Source organism: Typopeltis vanoorti, chromosome 23, assembly GCF_054136105.1.
Source record: "Typopeltis vanoorti isolate ZY-2024b chromosome 23, IOZ_Tvanoo_1.0, whole genome shotgun sequence".
NCBI classification, from domain to species: domain Eukaryota; kingdom Metazoa; phylum Arthropoda; class Arachnida; order Uropygi; family Thelyphonidae; genus Typopeltis; species Typopeltis vanoorti.
Window position 1 is genome coordinate 46,235,207 of NC_143571.1, and position 22,791 is coordinate 46,257,997.

At 35.1% G+C, this 22,791-nt stretch overlaps 1 protein-coding gene across 1 annotated transcript in view; it reads left to right on the forward strand.

The window, feature by feature from the left end:
• The window catches only part of LOC150093819 (histone-lysine N-methyltransferase 2C-like), a 1,065,326-nt gene that overhangs the window by 8,038 nt on the left and 1,034,497 nt on the right, over positions 1-22,791 (forward strand). The window contains exon 2 of the mRNA XM_090412524.1: positions 7,786-8,382. Within this exon, the coding sequence (XP_090268650.1) occupies positions 7,871-8,382 (512 nt within the window). The 5' untranslated portion in view covers positions 7,786-7,870. The remainder of the gene's footprint in view (positions 1-7,785; positions 8,383-22,791) is intronic.

Sequence of the window (22,791 nt, forward strand, 5' to 3'; positions counted from 1 at the left end):
TGCTCTAGTTTGACTATCAATTTATCATGAGGTACTCTATCAAAGCCTTTGCAAAATCCAAGTATATTACTGTGTATCCTTCTCCTCTGTCCAAGGAAGCAGTCACTTTATTGTAATAAGTAAGTAGCTTACTAAAACATGACCTCCCTTTAGCAAATCCATGCTGTCCATAAAAGATAATACCATTGTTGTCAACCCAACTTTGGATCCTAGTTCTCACAAGCTTCTCCAACAACTTAACCACCACCTGACACACAAATAGGCCTATAGGTTGATGCTTGAGTTCTCTCACCTCCTTTATGAAGCAGCACAATCTTGCCCTCCTTCCACTCCTTAGGGACTTGACCGAGTGCAAGACTCATATTAAAAAAATATGTCAAGACAGGTGTCAACTCCCTGGCACATTCCTTCAGAATGCGTGCCAATATATTATCAAGTCCCACAGTCTTATTAACATCTATTACTCAACTCTCCATACACCTCTTGCTCACTTACGGTCAGTCTCTCCTCCCCATCATCTACTGCTCTCAATCTCTCCATGAAGTCATATTCACAAGATTGAAAGACCTTTATGAATTGCTCATTAAGTATCTCCACCACACATTTTGCAACAGCTGTCTTTATATCATTTTCTCCTATCAATGTCATCCTTCCATAATCATTCTTTCTTTTGCTGGCTACATATTGAAAGAACTCCTTAGGATTCTTTTTTGGCTTCATTAGCTAACTGCTGTTTATACCTCTCTTTAGCTACCCTCACCAACCAAGTCACCCTCCTTGCCTGGTCTTTGTAGATGGAATTAGTTATTTCCACTTCTCTTATGCTGCCTCCACAATGCTCTCTTTCTTTGTATTGCATGCTTAATCTCTTTATTCATCCATCTCACGCCTACCTTATTTAACCTTCTCACCCTTGGAATACACTTAGACATTGCATCTACTAGATAGTTTTTGAAAATCCCCCAAGCTGCATTGATCTCTTTTCCAGCTAACTCCTCATTCCATGCTACACCCGCAAGCTGTCTCCTGAGCTCTTCATAATTCCCTCCCCCTTGTATATGTGGGATAACCACCCAGGTAATCACCTCATGGTCACTCTCACCAATTGGTGGATGATTTGACACCTCATTTATAATTACATCCTCTGATGAGATGAGCAAATCCAAGATCCTCAATCCTCGCATGCCCTCTGTTACATACTGTCTGAGGTAGTTATCCCTCAAAAACTCAAGAAACTCATTTTCTTTACTTCCAGTTGCTATCTCGTCATTCCAGTCTATATTGCCATAATTAAAATCACCCATTATGATCACCCTTTTCTTATTTGCTTGACTAATTTGATTATACAGTTCATTATCACCACCATCCACATTACCTGATCTATAACAACATCCAACCAAGTATTTGATTCCATTCACCTCTATCTCACACCATACTGCCTCAAAACCACTGGCACTATTTCCCTCTAGCATCTCTACTTTGTATGGACATAACTCTTTCTCTATCATCAACAGCACTCCCCTCCCTTTTAACCCTTCTATCCTCACGAAACACATCATACCCTTCCATCTCTATTCCTGTCAGGATGTCGTCCTCTTCCAACCATGTCTCACTTATTCCGACAATCTTTGGGTGAACAGATGCAACCATTAATGCAACCATTTCATCTGCCTCGTTTCTTATACTTCTAGCATTTGTATACAAACACAACAGCTTATTTCTGGATCTACAGCTAGTTCCACTGATACCACTCACTCGATGTGATCTCTCCATGCTCAGTTGGGGCAATTTCCCTTTCTGCTTATTCATTTTAAAACCCTTTTCAATTCCAACTGTTTCCTCTTGATCCCAGGTCATCCCATTTCTTTCCTGTCTAAACATGAATCATAAGAATGAGTCATAAAGCATGTGCATGTTATCTGATGTCTTGGTTACAGCTGAAGTATATGATTGCACTGTTAGAGTTCAAAGGAACAATTGTAAAAGTTGAGTAGCTAAAAAATAATTTAAAATAATTATTAAAAAAAAATTAAATAAAAAGGCTACAAAATAAAAAATTTCTGAAAGGGTCATAGGATACCAGTAGATGGAATTTTTCATTTTCTGGAGAGCAAGGAGTGGATGAGAAGGAATCCTTTTGTTCTCTGAAATTGAGAATGAATGATCAAGAAATGGGTAAGTAGTAGATTTTTTTTTCTCATATAATGCTATGTATGGGTATATAAGATTGGATAATCCACTCCAAATGAGTAAATGATTTCTGTATATATCTCAATGAAATTGTAATACACACACACACACACACACACACACACATAATCAGTGCTTTTTTCATTGTTGAATATTAAGACCATACTGCATCTGTATGTTATGTGTCACTGTTAATAAAGGTGCTAGTACGCCTTACTGTTGCACATTGTTCAAAAAAAGAAAAAGAAAAAAGCACCGTCTACAGCAAGGTTGCAATTAACATGAGAATACTGCAATATTTTCGATTTAGTGCAAATTGTACAATACCAGATTATATAATATGAGTCAAAATTTGTTAATATGAAGCTGGTGCATTCACAGTTCAGGTTACTGAGTTCCTTTAGGGCTTTATACTGCACATTACGTTTCATTATTTGTTTTAATCATTTTTAAGAAGTACTCTTAACAAACTGGATGAAAGGAATATTTCATATATAACACTTTGAATGCAAAAAAGATGCTTGCTATTGCATTAAAGCAAAATTTGATGTGATTGAACAACATGAAAGTGGTCATAGCAACTCTAAAATAGGATGAGATGTTGGAATGTCTGAATCTTCAGTACGGAATATTTTAAAACTTCAGGGGAAATAAAAGAAAAAGGTAAAATCAGTTTTTTTTGTTTGCAAACATCTACACGGAATAGAAGCATTGCAGTGATAGAAATAGTGTCTTTTAACTGTATGGATTGGGGATTGTAATCAAAAACACATTGCCCTTAGCAGAGCAGCCATTCACACTAAAACCTTTTACATTTGCTTATTAGAGAGTGAAATAAATAAATAATGAAGTAGAAAAATTTTTAATGCAAATGGTGATTGGTTTGATTTAGTTGAGCCAGCAAAGGTTGGTCGATTGGTAGAGCCTCTGCTACTAATGGCTCAGCAAAAAGTTAAGCAAGTTTTTTTAAGAGCAGTTAGGAGTTGGAAGGGATCAATTGTTCGATGCTATTGGCACACTCTCCCTCGATGAGTCTTTGGACTCCCTGGAGGTGTCACATAATAATAATAATGTTAAAATTACTGGTGAGGCAGCCAGTGCAAATGAGGATGCAGTATCTAAATATCCTGAAGCTTTAAAAAATATCATCGAAGATGGTGGATACGCTGATCAACAAATGTTTAACGTGGATGAAACTGGTTTATTCTGGAAAAGGATGCCTTTCAGAACTTACGTTTCTAAGAAAGAAAAAAACAAAACGCTCTGTTTACGATCTTAAAATATTTCAAAAGACGATGTTTTTGTCAGTGTGAGCTTACTGCATTCAGGAATGATATTTCGATTTATTTTATTTTATTTTTTTATTTTGCTCTTTATAACTAAACTCACGTGTTTAACAATAAATTTAAATTATAAGTATATTCTTTTTATCTTTTACTCTAATATTTCAATAAACATATAAAAATTTGTTTAAAATTTTTCATTGTTTATTTCTGTCAAGGTGGAATCAATTAAAATATTTTACATATAATTAAAAGTTCAAATTTGAATAATTTATTATCTGCACTAATTGAGATCTATCTGTATAACTGTACAGTAGCTCATGTTTTGTTGTTCTTTGTTTGATTAACTTTGATTAATCTAACAAATTTGGAAAAAAAAAGCTATATCCTTTTTTTGTGTGTGTGTGTGTTCAATTCTGATTGCTCATTTCCTTTAAATTGTCATAATAAAATATCCTCTTTCTTCTAATTCATTTTTTTTCTGAATATTTATTAGAGGATACAAACTTTTATAATTCTGTATGCAATGCATTTGTGATTTGAGAGTTATAGAACCAACACTTTCATTTCACATGCAATTAAAGTTATGTTGAAAGTGATCCAACAAAAATGGAACATATGTGAATAGAAAAATGCCAGGATTTAGGAAAAGTAGATGAACTAGAGACCAAATAGCAAACAGGAGATGGATTATTGAAAGAACAAAAGAATTTCAGAAGGAAATATTCATCTGATTTATTGATTATAAAAAAGCTTTTGATTGCATGGATCACAACAGACTGTAGCTTGTAATCAGATCAATGGGAAAACCCGAGCATTTAATACTCTTGATAAGAGAGCTGTATGACAACCAAGAAGCTTTAGTAAAAACAGTCTTTGGAGAAAGAGAGAGACTGTGTTCAAGTGGAAAAAGAGATATGGCAGTGTTGTATACTGTTGCCCTATCTTTTTGTACTGGGCTTGATTTAAACATCAGCAAAACAAAAATGGTGGCTTCTGGCAGTTTAAATAAATTTATAATAGAGGGATACAAAATAGAAGTAATTGAAAATTATGATTTACTGGGGTTCGAAATCAGAAATCAAAAATGATGGTAAATGTGAAGATGAAATTAAAGAAGGATAGTTATGGGGAAAAAAAACAATGTTAAACCTGACAAAAATTATGAAAGATAGAGGTGTGAGTAAGGCCACGAAGTTTGAACTGTCAAAATAATGGTATTTCCAGTAGTGATGTATGGATGTGAAAGCTGATTATTAAGAAGAAAGACAGAAAACGAATTGATTTGTTTGAATTGTGGGTATGGAGGAGACTCCCATGGACTGCAAGAATGACCAATAAGAACATTTTAGAGAGCATAAAGACAGAATGCTCCTTGGAGGCAATGATTGCAAAACAGAAGTTGATGTACTTTGGACATATTATGGGAGCTGATGAATCATTGGAAAAAACCGTTGTGTGGGAAAGATTGAGGGAATGAGAAGAAGAGGAAGACTACAAAAGAGTTGGATGGACAACATAAAAGACTTATTAACTTTAACTTACAATTACTGAAAACAAGGACAAGAGGCCAAGTTGGATGGACAGCCTTTGTGCACAAGATTGCTAAGAGTCGAAAATGACTGGATGACACATAACAACAACATGCAATGCATAAGTAAATGAAATTGTCTACTTTTATTCATATTTCCTTTTCTTATTTCCTTTAAAATAGAAATAAAAAATAACAATAAAATTATAAAATAAAACCCCTCATAAGCAATATGTTTTTAGGTGCTTTACTAGAGCGATATTAGTATAGTTTTAGTATTACTTCCATAAATCTTCAGACTCCTTCATGGAGTCCTGAAGATTTATCGTGGCCAGCTGAACAGTCACTTACCACAAAAACTATTATACCTTCCCTAGAATACATTCAGTGTCAGAGCACTTACCATCCACTCTGGCCATGCATTCCACTCACCAAGCAGAAAATTTCTTTTTTACTTCTTTACCTCACATGACTTTTGTACTGTTTCAGGATGTCCTCTTGTTCTTGCATCAACCATTATCCTATGAGTGATGCGGGAACGAGAGGACATCCTTTATCTATTTGATAGGCTCCTCTCACCAACTTGTACATATCACCTCTCCTCCTCTTATCTGCTATGTGCTATAGACCACATCCCACAATTTGTCCTCTTACTCAATATTCCAGAGTCCTGAGAATATTGAGTATGTCTTAGTTATTTGCATGTGAGGGAATATGCACTTCAGTATTTCCTTATCACCAGTATAGCCAGTGACCAGATCTGTGCACAAAAATTCAAATGAGGCTTATTAGTGCCTTATGCAGTAGAATGGTTACCTCCTTATCCTATGAAAAGAGGATGAAAAAAAGAACTACAGGTGAGTAAAACTTGACATTCAAACATAGCTTACTTATCTTTCCTAGTCAAAAGGGAGGACAATGCAGAATTTGTAATTCACTGATGCAAATTTGTACAGGCAGTCCCCAGGTTACGGATGACCCGACTTATGAATGGGCTCCCAAGGCTTCCCATAAGGATAATGAATAATTAAATTAATAATTTGGGAACTAGTTTCCTCGGAAACTGTGCACTCAATTCTGTGATGATTTTCGCGGCTTCACAGAAAAAGACATTGCCAAAGTCAGAAAAGCAGTGGTGGTTAGTGGCAATGTACTGCAATTGGACATAAATGAAAATGATGTCATTGACTTACTAGAACCCCATTCACAAGAATTAACCAATGAAGACCTTATGGAGATAGAGAAGCAGCTGATAGAATCACAAGAACACGAAGAATCAGAAGATCCAGAGCCAAAAAAAGTTTATGAGAAAATAATTAGCTGAAGCCTTTTGTCTCATTGAAGCAAGATCCTAACATTGAATTGTTTACAAAGGTTTACCATGCAGTTAGTGACACCATCAGCTGCTATAAGGCCATTTATGATGAAAAAAAGAAAAGGCTGTGCAAACAATCCTAGATACCTTTTTCAAGATCTGACTTCAGTGGTAAGATTCCCTCCTCTAGCAATGGAATGAAATCCTGATTCTCCAGCATCAGGTCCATCCTCTCTAGCACCAGAATCTGATCCCAGGTTCAAATCCTAATTCTCTAGCACCTACTCCATCCTCTCCAGCACCATCTCTATCATCATCTTCCGATTAATGTTAGCCTACCTTCTGTTTATGTTCTGTTTGTTTGAATTAAAAGAAAGAGCACAATAGTTTCTGTAACTTATTATTATAGTACATATTTCAATATAGTATTATATTTCAAAACAATGATGTCTCACGCTGTTTAAAAAGGAAGACATTTAACCAGTGTATACTTCCAGTCATCTCATATGGTTTTGACACTTGGTTGCTAACAAAAGCACTGGCAAATAAATTAACAACTCAAAGAAAAATGGAGAGGTTGATGCTAGGCATCACATTAAAAGATAAGAACGAAACACTTGGATAAGAAGCCAGACTTGCATCACTGACATCATTCTTCACCACAAACGACTAAAATGGAAATGGACTGGACATCTCTCCAGAAGAGAAGATGAGCGATGGACCACCATACTAAAGAACTGGATTCCTAAAGAAGGGAAACAAGGCTGAGGACATCCTAAAAGAAGGTGGAACGATGAATTGTCAAAGTTTGTTGGGGAAAATTGGTCAACCATTGCCAAGAACAGAGAAAGGTGGAAAGAACTGGAGGAGGCCTTCATCCAGCAGTGGACAGAAAATGGCTGAAAAGAAGAAGAAGATTATTATAGTACAGGGGTAGTATTATTACAGTATTACACTGCATTACTATTGCCACATATGAGACATTATAGTATTATTATTATTATTATTACTACCATATATGCACTGTTCATCAGGTATCCCAGTTACATACAAATCTTACCTAAAGACATTCTCAGGAACATATCTCGTCCTTAACCTGGAGACTGCCTGTATATTTGAACAGTTTGTATGTATATAGTATGTTTTGTTTTTTTTATGTTATTCCCACCCATGAACTAGGGATATACATACATATATATATATTTTTTTTTTTTTTTTTATCAATTTTATATATATTTTTACATAGTCCAGAAACCCTGCTCTAGACACCAAACATGAAACTTTTTCAAGCCACTTCAGACCTGGAAGCCTGGAGTGGTTTGAAAAAAAGTGCAAATATTTAGGCTTGAATATTAAATAAACTTCTCCAAACATAACTTTTGTGTCTATATATATGTAATAATATTTCTATGTCTTGTTAAAATTCTTTAAAATTTTATACCAATGGCATTTTTTTTATGTTGCAGGTATGTTTATTTGCTGACTAGACTGACACATTATACCATATCATGTATGATGCTTTTAGAAAATTCTTTTTAAAATATTTAGAACATGGAGACCAATACAGATGGCAATCTAATGGAAAAGGATGAGATTTCACCATCACAAGATATTTATTCTTCTAAGGAACCTGAAAATAAAGACTCTCTGCAAAGTGAACAGACTTTGCCACTGATACAAAATACTAGTCCTGTAGAAAAATTGGAAAATCGCAACGAGGATAACATTTCAGATGGTTTGATTTCAAGTAGTGAAAGCCCTTCCGAAAAGGACACTAATAAAATTTCTAATATTGTAGATAGTGAGATAATATCAACTAGTAACATTCCAGAAAACACCTGTCATTTATTTTCTGATGTTCACGAAACAGAATCAGCACCACCAGTTTCTCACTCATCAGTTACAGGTAGTCTTAGTACCACCATGGGGAAATTACAGCTGGTGGATATGTTGCCATCAGTACCAGTTCCATTGCAGCCAACTGTTACACCAGTGGTTATCACCAAGAGAGGACCAGGTAGACCTAGGAAGAATGGCAGTGTGCCTATTCAGCATAAAAAAATGTGAGTAGTTAATAAGCTTAGATAGTTCATTTTTATAGAGTCAGCTAAAATGTACAGAAAAAAAAAAGTTTATTCTTTAGCGTACAATTCTTTAATTACATTATATTATTGTAAAGGACTACAAATAATGAAAAAATTGTAAACTATCATAAACAGAAAACTAAGATGAATATTTAAAAGATGCCGAAATTGAGTTTCTGTTGGAGAAAGTATGTGTGGGTTTATAGATTGGAAATGAACATCATTGAGATCAGAACTAAGATGATATGTATTTGTAAAGTGATTCTGAAAGTTTTGGGAAAGTTTTCCTTTTTTTATGTGTAATCTGTTTCTTTTTGCTTAACTTTTCTTGACTGGTTGTTGTTTACTAAGGTGAGTTGAAATTGGTAGGAACTGGGAATATATATTAACAGATTCTTTTCTAGAATGCACAGAGCATTTCATTCTTGCTAATCAGTGCTCTCTATGTACTATTTGGATCGCACCTGACAGAATAGTGGCAGCAAGATTATTCTACCTGACATTGGAAGTCTTCTAAAGTGTTACTGTTAGGTTCTGTCCTGCACATTATGTTCTGGCTAGTGTTCAGAGTAATCATTTTAAAGTTACACCGTCGGAAAAAGAAATGTTTTGATCTTTCCGTGACGTGATATAACTGAAAACATCATTCATATGCTAGAAGAAATTTGAGGGAGGAGGGGGGGGGAATGGCAAACTAGATTCTGTCCAGTACATTATGTTCTGGCTAGTCTTCAGAGTAATAATTTTAAAGTTATACCATTGGAAAAAGAAATGTTTTGATCTCTCCACGACATTTGATATAACTGAAAACATCATTCATATGCTAGAAGAAATTTGGAGGAGGGAATGGCAAACTAGATACTCTAGAGTCCAAGTGCGGTATTTGGTCACTTCATCTTGCGATACTTATTCCTCTTCAATCCATTGGTGGCATAGGGCCTTGACCACGGATTTCCATCGGACTCTGTTTTGTGCCTCTTTCTCATTCTTCGTTTGTGCCCGGTTTTTCCCCCTCTTTTTAAGGCATTTGCTCTATTCCTTTCTGCCAGCTCATTTTTGGCCTAAATCTCTTCCTCTTTTTTTCCCTGCAAATTCCACTCTAATACTTGCATGGTTTTGTGTTTTTTAGATTTTTTTTTAGACATGTCTTATCCATCATCATTTCATTTTTTTGTTTATTTTTTTGCCATAATTCTTTATTGGATATCTTTCCATTTTATGTGTAGAATTCTTCAACTTTATTTACAAAGCTTTGCAGTTTTTTCCTAATTGCTTTAGTCGTTGTCCATGTTTCTCATGCAACACATTAAAACTGATTTAATATTTGTGTTAAATAACCTGATTTTGTTTTTAAACTTCTTTCCTTTAATCTCCATATTTTCTCTTACATGTTAAAATTTCTCTTTGCTTTCTGTATCTTAGATTTTATGTTCTGCTCCTTCATGTTTATTTATTGTTTCTAGGTAATTAAAGTTCTGAGCCGCTGTAGCTCAGTCGGTATAGACGAAGCCCTTTGGTTGGAAAGACCTGCGCTCAATTCCCATCCATAACATGAGTGACCTTTATCTGGTCTCTTTCGACTAAAGGTGAGTTAGCCAGTCTGATACAAAGAGGGTTTTTTTGCCCAGAAACTTGGGTTTTTTGCCCCTCAGAACAGGCAAACCGGCTTGTGAACACACATGGATCTACAGTCATAACATACACACTTAATTTCGCATTAGGAGGGCTCAACATGTTCTAAGGGATGGTTGAGGAAATGGGGAAACCTCACACAAATAAATAAAAAATTAAAGTTCTCTGCTGTTTCTAGAATTTGACCATTCAGTACTATTTCTTTCTTCTTTTTTTTTTAATTAATTTTAATTATTTTTGTTTTCATTTTATTTATTCTTAAACTGATAGTCAAGGTTTCTTCATTTAGTTTTATAATATTTTCCTTCATGTGTTAATAAAGTACATATTTAGTTTAATCCTTTATCCAAGTATAATCAAACAAAGTTTGTATCTGAAGTATCTTCAGGACTGGGACAACTCGTGGCAAAGGTGGACAAAGTTCTCATTACTTTCCATAGTATCCCATAATGCAAAGCACATCTCCTTGCAGACATGTATAATGCTATGCATTATGGGAAGGGTCACTACCCAGACCAGTTTAGACCTTTATTGAGGTCTCTTCAGTGGGAGCCAGACCCAGAGGTGATACCAAGGTTGAAGCAATGTAGAATTCATATTTTCATATGCCAGTTGCCAAAAGTTGTCACACCTTATTATTAAATTACTCTTGATTAGAGAAAGATGTTGGAAGTTTTTCACTTGGTTAGATTATAAATTATACAGGGTTAGCCTAAAAGAAATAGACAGTTTAAATGCTCTTTATAAATTGAAATTTGTTTGTTACATCAGAAAGATTGTTGTGTTACAAAAGGGTCACACATAGAACACTTGTAACTTACCCATGTAAACTTCAGGACGTACTCTTCAAACCATGTAAGTATTTCAGCCATGCTATTAAAACTTCTTTCTGTGAAACTTTGAAAGTGCCTATTTCTTTTAGGCTAACCCTGTATATTTCGTTTACCTTATATTATCGCATATGATGCGATCCAGGTATAATGCGAACTGGAAATTTTGTTTGAAAACTAGCCCTAAAATGCCATGTCCACGTATAATGCGATCTGTTAATCTTGTTCCATAACATTATAAATAATACAATATGAATTAACGAAAGAAATATTTATTTTAAAACAAAATGTCAAAATCCTTTAAATTCTTCTTCATCTTTTGAGTCATCAAACATTTCATTTATAAATTCATCTGTAGGGATTGCGTCATCAGTGTAGCAGTTGTTGTCATCGTCTTCATGCTCTCCATTTTGTTGTGCGTCATCCTCGCTTTCGTATATGACGTGATCTTCGGATCCATCCATTGAATTACTTATTCCACATTTAAGAAATGTGTGTTGAATCATTTCAGATGGTATCGAATCCCATGCTTCTTTAACCCAGCTGGTGACTAGGGTGATCTCAGGCTTCTGAAAATTCCCACCCTTTGTCATCTTCACCAAACCAGATGACATCCATTCTCTTCATTTTTCACATAAGTGATCTTTGAACGGCTTATTCAAGCTGACATCAAGCGGCTGCACAACGGAAGTTAGACCACCCGGTATGACTGCTAGGTCTGTACGAAGCTCATGTGCTTTCTCTTTGCTTGCCTCATGTTAAATGTGCCTGGAACATATCCCAGACTAGCATGCTTTGTTGACGTAACAAGCTACCTGGACGTATGTTCCATACTTGATCCAGCCACAATTGTACACCTTCATCCATCCAACCTTTCTGATTGGTGTGAACAATTACACCTTGTGGAAATTTCATATGCTTCGGAATTTTCTTCCTTTTAAATATCACTGTTGGCTTTAATTTGGTTCCGTCTACCATGCATGCTAGAACAACGGTAAAATGCATTTTTTCATGTCGTGCTGTTTTTAAGAAGATGCCCTTTTCACCAACTGAGTTTACTGTTCGATTCCCAGGCATATCAAAGTACATGGGCGTCTCATCCATATTGCCAATTTGGGAAAGTTCATATCCGTGACACTTCCGTAATTTTATGATAAATTTATGGAAGGACTGTACTTTTTCTTCAAGCTGCTTTGGTAACGTCTGCACAATTTTTGTTCGGTGTCGTAATGTTAATGCTTTGCGTTCCATAAATCTGTTGCACCACCCAGGCGAAGCAAGAAAAGATGAAATACCTAGTGTGTCCTCGAATTTACCATTCTTGAGTTGTAGAGCTCAAAAACGAATTGCATTTCTTGTTACTATAATGCCATCTTGTCGTTGCGTCAAAATCCATTCATTTAGCTCTTCTTCAAGTTCTGGAAAAGATGATGCTACATCTCCACGACGGGCATGTTTTGTTTTGGGGATTTTTTCAAGACTGTCTTTTTGCTTATGCCAAAGTCTAATATTACTCTCTGCTACACCAAATTCTCTCATAGCAACACTGTTATTATGTTCTTCTGCAAACTGCATGACATGAAATTTAAATCCTGCTTAAAAAGATGAACATTTACGTTTCTGTTGGCTCATTTTCAGGCTAGGTTTGTTTAACGAATAATATTTAAAATGAACTGTGGTTAAACCAATATACCTAACTGTGCTCTATCATTCGGCGACGGAGCGCACATCGTATCTGCGCATAAGCCAGTAATGTAAGTAGCTTTATGCACAGATACGATGTGTGCTCGGTCGCCTAATGCGAGTGGGTCAAGTAGATTTGGTTGCATAGGCATCAGGTAGTATATATTGTGTGTGCAAGTCTAATAAGATATATTTTTTAGGATCTGTATATAATGCGAGCCCCTAACTTTAAGTAGTATTTTTTACCATAAATTTTTCACATTATACGTGATAATATACGGTAATCCTTTATCCAAGTGTAAGCAAACAAAGTTTGTGCCTGAAGTATCTTCAGGACTGGGGAATCTGCAGGAAAAGTACAAAAAAAGCATCGAATATCCTCTGCACTCTATCCTCTGCAGAATGGGGTGCTGATCGATGTTCCCTGTTCTGCATTTATCATGCACTTGTACATTCAGAACTTGATTACAGATCACAGGTTTACAGTTGTTCAAGGGAATGTATAAATGCATGCTCTGGTGTTGAACTCTATCCTACCACTTAGACAAAAACAGTTGTCTCTTAGTTATGCCCTAAAAATAAAGTCCCTTCCAGATCATACTGCCATTCATCCTTTTAGTATGTGTATTAAAGAGGCTATGGAAGCTATTGGCATGAATGTTGACAACATTAGCTGCACCAAACAAAACAACATTCCTCCATAGCTGGCATTAACCCCATTCTGCAACATCCCTTTGTCAACTGCTGAGGTCTCATACACCTCATCTGTCTACTTGTGAATTGTTTAATGCACACAGACCAGCCCACTCTGATTTCTTGCCCATTTGCCCATCTATACTGATGGTTTAAGATTAGAGATCCCTGTTGGCTGTGCTGCTGTTTCTTACATTAGTATCTCCAACCAGAACCCCCCCCTCCCCAATTGCAGTAATTATTATAGAACAGAGCTGCATGCCATTCAGCTTGTACAAGAAAACTCCTACCAAAAGTGTGTAATTTATACAGACTTTTTACAGGCTTCTGTCAAGTGTATAATGTAACACCTCATCAATTGCTTGGTGAGGTGTTATATCTTTTGTACAAAATAAAGACCCTTACTTTTGATGTTTGGTTGTGTTGAATTCCCACATTGGAATTAAGGGAAATGACATTGCAGATGCAGCTGCTAGATCAGCTCATACTTTTTTGACATACTGTTTGATGGTCCTTTATACTGATTACACACAGATTATAAAATCAAAGTTGATTACTCAATGGCAATACTCATGGCAGGAAGCACTGACGAACAAATTACATGAGATTAATTGTGACATTAAGTACAGGCAATCTAGTCAACACAGGAAAAGAAGAGAGGAAGTTGTACTTGCTAGGCTCCACATAGCTCACAGTCATCTCTCACATTCTTAATTACTGAGGGCTGATGACCCACCTATGTGCGGGAAATGCAACACCTGTCTTATCATTAGTTATATTCTTGTGTAGTACAAGCACTTCACACCAGAGAAAAATTACATTTTTACTTATTTGGCTGAACGTTATACATAGAGGCAGACGTTATCAGACTTGGACAAATTACATGATTTTAAATTTTTACAAAGAATTAATTTATTCAAATACATTTGATTACAAATGTATTTGAATATTTGTTTATATGTAGATACCACATTGTAGATACTAAACCTTGTGCATACATTTTATTTACTCATTTATCTTATTATAACTGTTTATTTATACCTTGTACACATAACTACACTGCTCAAAACAATTAGGGGATATTTTAGTTTCTGTCGGATAATTATAAATTTCTGCAAATAATTATAACTACTTTATACAGGAATAAATATTTCTTACTTATGGATAGGGTGTAATTGAAGAGATATTGTTTAAATAATCGATGTTTATTACAAAGTTAATTATACATTTTAGCATGAAATAATTTTTTTAACAAGAATATCAACAAGAAAAGCCAAAAACGCTTCTGTTAATTTTTAATAGGGCATATGGTCTCCATTAACAAGCAGCAGTACATCTTGATTGCATGAACTGGATAAGACGATCAAACAGTTCTTTTGGGATATTTCCCCACTCTTCCGTGAGAGCAATTTCAAGCTCTTGAAGCCATTGTGGTGGCACCAATCGAGCAGAAACGCACCTACCTAAAGCATCCTAGGCATGTTCGAATAGATTGGCATGTTCTTCTGGCAAGTAATGACAAATGCTGATCATCTCTTGGAGTTGTTGGTGATGAGTGACCTTGTCTTCGGCAAACATTTGCTGCCTCCAGAAAGTGATTCCAAAGTCGCGAAATTATGCTTTGAGATACATGACACACTTGAGTAATAACTTGCTGCGTTTGTCCAGCTTTTAATCAACCAATGGCTCTCCAAGTTGTGGATTCTGTGATATCATGCTGCTCTGCCATTTTTAACAAAATAATGGGTGGTAAGTTACACAAGTTTACAATTGAAGTGATAATTATACACTGTGGAAGTGAGTGCAACAAGCCCTGCTTTTATACCCCCCCCCCACATGCTAATACGGCTAAGATATGTTTCGAAACGTCTTAACTTGATTTTGTACGCAGTCAGTCAAGAATATTTTAAAATAAATGTGTTACATTTGTAAATTATTTTTATAACTTTATAATTTATAAGAAAACCAAAATATCCCCTAATTGTTTTGAGCAGTATGTTTTTTAATACATTGTATAGATAACTATTTATTAATACCTTTTAATACATAGATACTGTTTTTTGTACATGTCTTGTATTTATCACACCTTATAACCGTTTATTAATACTTGGTGTAGATAACTATTTATTAATATCTTTAATATACATATACCTAACACTTTGTATATACATCTTATTTCTTCACTAATTTATCTCTTTGACCTTTGCAAGGATGGCAAAAGTCATGCTGCACCATAAAACCACAAATCTTCCTGCATCCATATTTGGTTTATACATATGTTAGAGTATATCTATTGTTATTTCTATATCTGCTTTTAATATTTCATTTGGTGTACTATCTATATCAGCTGCTCTACTTTCTTTTAGTGCTTTTTATATTTTGCTTTATTATTATTTTTTTTTGGTGTCTGATTTTAATATTTTCTTTTCTTTCTGGTATTGGAATTTCTTTTTCATGTTTTTCTCTATTCATTATCTCATTGAAGACCCATCTTTCTATTTTCTTTTTATTATTGTTTTCTTTCCTTGTTTGACTTACCTCTTCTTTGTTTCTTCTTTATATAATGTTTTAGTATAATCTCTATTAGCTTCAGTTTCTGCTTGTGTAATGGTTTTCTATAAACTCTTATCTTTTCTTGCATTTCTTCATTTTTCTGTTATAATCTGATGTTATTTTTTTATTATTTTTTTTCTTTATTTTTTTCTTTTTCAGTTTTGAATTTTGTGCATGAAGTTTTTGTCTTTTTTTTTTCCCTTCTCTGAATTGATATCTTTCAAATGCTCTCCACTCTATTTTCTTCATACCATTATATGATTGATTTGATTACTTGTTTTCTCATCAGTTGCTCTTTATATTACTTATATTTTTATGCCTAAAGATGAATCCTATTATTAATTCATTTGTCATGCAAAAGTCCAGGAACATCTCTCCATTCCCTTTGCATTTTCTATACTTTCTTTTTCCATTAGCATTTCTCTGTCTGAGTGTTCATTTCCTGTTTTAGCATTTAGATCTCTCATTACCATAATCGTATCTTAAAGATTTGTCTTCTGTTGTTTTTTTGTAATATATCATAAAATTCATATTTTTCTTTTTTGTCTGCATTATTAGTTTGTGCATATACACTTATTATTATTGTTTTATAAAATCTTGAGTTAAATTTTGCCCTTATGCATCTTTCTGTAATTGTTTATCATTCTATCATTGTTTCTCTTGCATTACTGGACATAATTATTGTCACCTTCTTTTGCATGTTCACTGTCTTCATCTTTGTTTCCAGAGTATATTACTGTTTCTCCCAAACTTCATTGGATCAATTCCTGTCTGTTCCATCTTATCTTACTTATTCCCATTATTTCAATTTGATGTTTCATATATCATCTTTACATTCCAAACATCCAGTTAATTTTTTTTTCTCTCCAAATAATTTCTTTCTCCTCTTTTAGTTTTTGAATCTGTCTGAATTTTCTGTTTTATTCTTCAGTTCCTTAGTACCTTCATAAGAGCTTTCTTTAGAGGATGTTCTGGTTTCCATAACAAGATACTTTTTTTTACAAGGATGGGTTGCTAGCCTTTCACTCATCCTTCACTTATTTATCTAAGCTTGGGACCAGCCTAATGTGGCATAGCCACATCAGGCTGCTCTTGCTGTCAGAATTGCTACCACATGCCATAGCATGAACTATGTAAGACCTTTAAATGTTGCAGGAGATATGCTGTATACCATGTTATCAGGATTGCTTCCCATAAATCTGTGAGTGTTCATGGTGGCTGATTCATTCACCAGATGCAGATGTTAATGTGAAGTCATTAGCCTCTATATACAAAGAGTCCAGTCATGAAAATACTTTATGTACAAATCTTGTTTGTTTATACTTGAATAAAGGATTAGACAAGAATATAATTTCTTTGCAAGGTTAATTTATCAAACACCAGATTTCTCGATCTGTGTAATCTCAGAAATGTGTTTTGTGGGATTCAAATCCGGCTGCTGGACATATCAGGATGAGTTCTTTCCCCAAGTTTTTGCCTAACCCTCCAACTACCATCCACATATCATAGGTGGAAATGCTATTCATCTGAAAAGGCTAATTTTTTTTTTTTTTTTTTCAGTATTCAGTGGTCCTTTGATGACTCTCAGATATAAACTGCAGATGTAGTGATCAGTGATTAGGCATAAGTATGGGTGCCTAATTGTAGGCCAGTACAGAGAAGGGTGTGATTAATTGTGATATATAGAATATTGTGCACTGGTTAAATTCCATAGTCTGCCTTTCTATAGTTTTTCATCTATCTGCTGAGACTTGGGTTACGCCATGATCCCAGTGACTGCTGCTCTGCCCTAAGGTGTTCTAAGAATAAAAGTATCCTTTTATTCTTAGTACACCTTAGCTACAGCAGTCCATGAACAGTTTATATAGTATATCATCATCAAAGTCCTGACATGTACCCTGAAGTAGTGTACAGGATATTATAATAGTATGCATGCAGAACTTACATCATTACTAACTTCCTATGAACAATTTTCCTCCAAAGCAATCTGTTATCTGTCAAAACTCAAACATTATCAGATCTTATATTTCTGTCTTCTGAGGCACCTTGGTCTTCCTCTGGGTCTTTTTCCTGCACCTGGCAGAGAACACTTGTTTTGCTAATCTTTCCTCGCCCATTCTGTTTAAGTGACCGTACCACCTGAGATTAGCTCTGCTAACATATTCCTGGATGCAAACAATATCAAGTTCTTTCCTAATATCCTCGTTTTTAATATGATATTGCCATTGATTCCATCTGTTCACGCCTCTAATCTTTCTCAGGACTCTCATATCTGCGGTCTCTAGTCTTTGGTCAAGTGTTTTATTTCTAATCCAGCTTTCAGATCCATAAGTTAAAATTGGTTTGAACACTATTTTGTATACAGATAATTTAGTATTTTGACTAATTTCTCTCTTATTCCTTATAAATTTATTCAGTTGACTTCCTACCATACTGGCTTTATTGATTCTGTTGTCTATTTCCATATATAATTTACCATCTTCATTAAAAATCTTGCCTAAGTAGCTGAAGTGTTTTACTTGCAAGGTTCTGCAGGTTCTCCATTCACAATGCAGTTGATATTTTCAATATTTCTGCCTATTTTCATTGTCTTTAATAAATTTAGTTTAATCCTTTATCCAAGTGTGAGCAAACAAAGTTTGCACCTGAAAGTATCTTCAGGACTGGAGTAAGGTGGTACAACACCAGGGCACTCCTTGCAAAGGTGGAGCAAGCTACCAATCTCAGTATCTCCCATAATGCAAAACACATCTCCTTGTGGATATGTCTAATGTTATGCATTAAGGGAAGGGCCACAACCCAGACTAGTTTCGACCTTTATTGAGGTCTCTTCAGTGGGAGCCAGACCCAAGTGGAGATACCAGGCAGAAGCATTAGCAGGTCATCTCTACCTATAGGAGTTGCCAAATGGTGTGCCACCCTTTTTTAATAAATTACTCTGGATTTAGAGAAAGATGTTGAAAGTTTATTTTTCACTTGGTTAGAGTAAAATAAATTTAGTTTAATCCTTTATCCAAGTGTGAGCAAACAAAGTTTGTGCCTGAAAGTATCTTCAGGACTGGGGTAAGGTGGTACAACACTAGGGCACTCCTTGCAAAGGTGGAGCAAGCTACCAACACTCCTATCTCAGTATCTCCCATAATGCAAAACACATCTCCTTGCGGATATGTCTAATGTTATGCATTAAGGGAAGGGCCACAACCCAGACTAGTTTCGACCTTTATTGAGGTCTCTTCAGCGGGAGCCAGGCCCAAGTGGAGATACCAGAATACTGAGATAGGAGTGTTGGTAGCTTGCTCCACCTTTGCAAGGAGTGCACTGGTGTTGTACCACCTTACCCCAGTCCTGAAGATACTTTCAGGTGCAAACTTTGTTTGCTCACACTTGGATAAAAGATTAAACTAAATTTATTATACTCTAACCAAGTGAAAAATAAACTTTCAACATCTTTCTCTAAATCCAGAGTAATTTAGTAAAAAAGGGTGGCACACCATTTGGCAACTCTTATAGGTAGAGATGACCTGCTAATGCTTCTGCCTGGTATCTCCACTTGGACCTGGCTCCCACTGAAGAGACCTCAATAAAGGTCAAAACTAGTCTGGGTTGTGGCCCTTCCCTTAATGCATAACATTAGACATATCCACAAGGAGATGTGTTTTGCATTATGGGAGATACTGAGATAGGAGTGTTGGTAGCTTGCTCCACCTTTGCAAGGAGTGCACTGGTGTTGTACCACCTTACCCCAGTCCTGAAGATACTTTCAGGCACAAACTTTGTTTGCTCACACTTGGATAAAGGATTAAACTAAATTTATTATACTCTAACCAAGTGAAAAATAAACTTGCAACATTTTTCATTGTCTTTGTCTTGTTATTGCATATTTTCATACCAAGTTTATTACAACAGTTATTTAATTAAGTCAGGGAATCTTGCAGACTTGTTCTGGATTTATTTAAAAGTATAACATCATCTGCATAAAGTAAAGAGCTGAGATTAACATCTCCAATTTTGATATGAGGTTTAATATCGCTTTACTTGATGTGATCCATATAGATAATGAATAACAGAGGGGATAATGTACATCCTTGTCTGAAATGAGATTTTTAACGTCAAACCATCTTCCTTTACTTTAATTCTAACTGCTGACTTACAACTCAAATAAAGACTAAGTATTATTTGATATAATGCCCTATTGACACCATATAACTGTAGCGTTTTGAATAGCTTTTCTCTTGGCACCTTGTCATATGCCTTTTGAAGATCTACAAAACTTAAATACAGATCTTTGTTATATTCCCATGATTTCTCGACTATTTGTTGTAAAGTGATAATCTGATTCTGACCGCCTCTATTTGGCCTGAATCCAGCTTATTCTTCACCAAGCTTCTCTTCCACAATCCTTCTCAACCATTTCTCAAGTATATTTGCATAAATCTTACCAGGAACATTGGGAAATATCTCTGTAATTCTCACATTCAGTTTTATTTCCCTTTTTGTATATGGATACTATGAGAGCTCTGTGGAGTGGAGTAGAGCTCATAGTTTCTAATACCATGAGAGCTCTGGCTTTCTGAATTATGCAGTGCAGCCACTGCAAGACCTATACCTCTATACTTGAGCATTTCTGGTTGAATATCATCTACTCCTGCTGCCTTTCCACATTCCAGGCTTTTGATGGCTTTTTCTACTTTAAGTATGGAAATGTATTCCTGATTGTATGCCTGGTCAGTGTTTTTTACCACTGTGCTGTCACTGATTGTTTTATTTAACAATTTTTTGAAATAATTACTCCATACTTCAAGGATATCTTTTTCTCCAGATTTCATGTCACCTTTATCATCTCTAATTCCTTTTACAGCACTCTTTTCTCCATTTCTGAGCTTCTTTTCTTTCACTACCTCTTTAACTTCTGGTGTCCAACATGAAGTTCTGATTTTTCTATCCTTGCAGACAATCTCACTACATGCCTGTCTGGCTGAATCAATCAATGTTTTCTTCAGGGCCTGCAACTGAATGTCCAAGGTTTGGTTAGTGTTCTCAAACTCTTTCAATTTTTCTTCAATAATATTTGTGCATTTTAGTCTACAGTTCACTTCTGAGAGCTGCTCATCTTTTATTTGCTTTAAAACTTTCTTATGTATTCTTCTTTTCAATATGAAATTCATTTATATCTTGCTCAAGACTGAATGGTGATTACTTCCAATTTCAAATCCTCTGTATGCTCTAGTGTCCTGCAAGAGTGAGGTGCAGGATACTAGAGTCCTATTAACAATAACATAGTCAATGAGACTTTCTTATTCCTTGTTTCTTATTTCTTATTTCCTATATTAACAATAACATAGTCAATGAGACTTTCTTATTCCTTGCCCCTTCTTTTCATGTGAATTTATACACATTTTTATGTTGGAACATTGTGTTAGTAATAACCAGTCCATGTCCTGAGCAGAAATCCAACGGGTATTTGCCATTATTATTAGATTTGCTCTTTTCTCCAAATTTTTCCCAAATATTTTTGTATGCCTGACAATCATTTCCTACTCTGCTATTTAGATCCCCAACAAGGACCAACTTTTCCTTTTTCATTGTGTCATTTGCTTTCTCTAAAGCTTCAAAAATATTACTCCACTTCTACCTTAGTAGAACCTTCTGTGGGACCATAGGCACAAATAAGTCTCATTGTTCAGCTCTGCATTTTGACATTTGCCCACATCGCTCTACTTGATATTGCCTGCCATTCAAGAAGATTAGCCTTGTATTTAGTGTTGAATACTATAGCTGCTACTCCTTTTCTCTGCTTGTTATTGCATGAATATAACATTTTTAATTTATTGCTTAGAAAGATCTGACCAATTTTTGTCTTTTTTGTTTCAGTCACTCCTACTATATCAATCTGGTACTTACCCAATTCCTCAGCCTCTTTCTTTGCCATTCAGGCTTCTTATGCTGATAGTACTGATCTTGAACTGCGGTGATGTTGAGTTGAGGTGTGTTTCAGTATTTGTTCCTTTAGCTGACTTTTTATTGTTTACCCTGGTTCCTTGGCAAAAACAGTGGGGGACCTTGTTTAACCCGGCAACGTCCCATCCGGCATGAAATTCTGTTATGTTGTACCATCATTTTTTTTTGTGGTTTAAGTCAATAAGAATACAATTTGGTTGGCTAAATCCCACATTGGCAGCCCATCCTCATTTGTTGAGTATCCAGGTAGATACCTAACAGGGTGCACCACGAGTAGGTGAGGATTGACATTAGGTCAGAAGCCCTGGTTGGTTCTCTGCATTTCTTTAAAGGCTATACACACACACACACACACACACACACACATGTATATATATACACATGTACACTGCATTTCACCATGATGTGAGCCTCACATGATGAAATGGCAGATTTGTAAAATAATATGGGAGGGGTGGGTTGTAATATTTTGACTGGACTTTGAGCCTAAAAGGGAGCATATATATATATATATATATATATATATATATATATATATATATATATATATATATTTGTGTATTTACTTCAACTTTAGGAGCTTATAGAAGATTTATTATTATATTTATTTATTTATTATTATTATTATTTTTTTTTTTTTTAGTATAAAAACTTCATATAAGCATGGGATCTGATAGATAATTACAGAACTGTGACTGTCTTGATTTTTTTTTTTTTTTTTTTGAAAAAAAGGTTTGAGTTCTCGGCTAAAAAATAAGAATAAGTAGACTTATATATAGCAAAGTGTTAATTCAAGAATTTACAATTAATGTTTACAGTAGGTTCTCAAATATTAGCCTGTCATATAATATGGCATGAAGAGCATGTAGTTCATGTAGCTTTTGCTTTTCAAATAGACTGAAAATTATTTATTCATTTTAACCAGCATTGTATTTTATTGTTGTTTCACATTATGCAGTGTTTATGTGCTGAATTCAGTATGCCTTTGACTTGTCTAATGCCAGTATGATGTATGCTTATGAATTTTGCAGTAGGAATA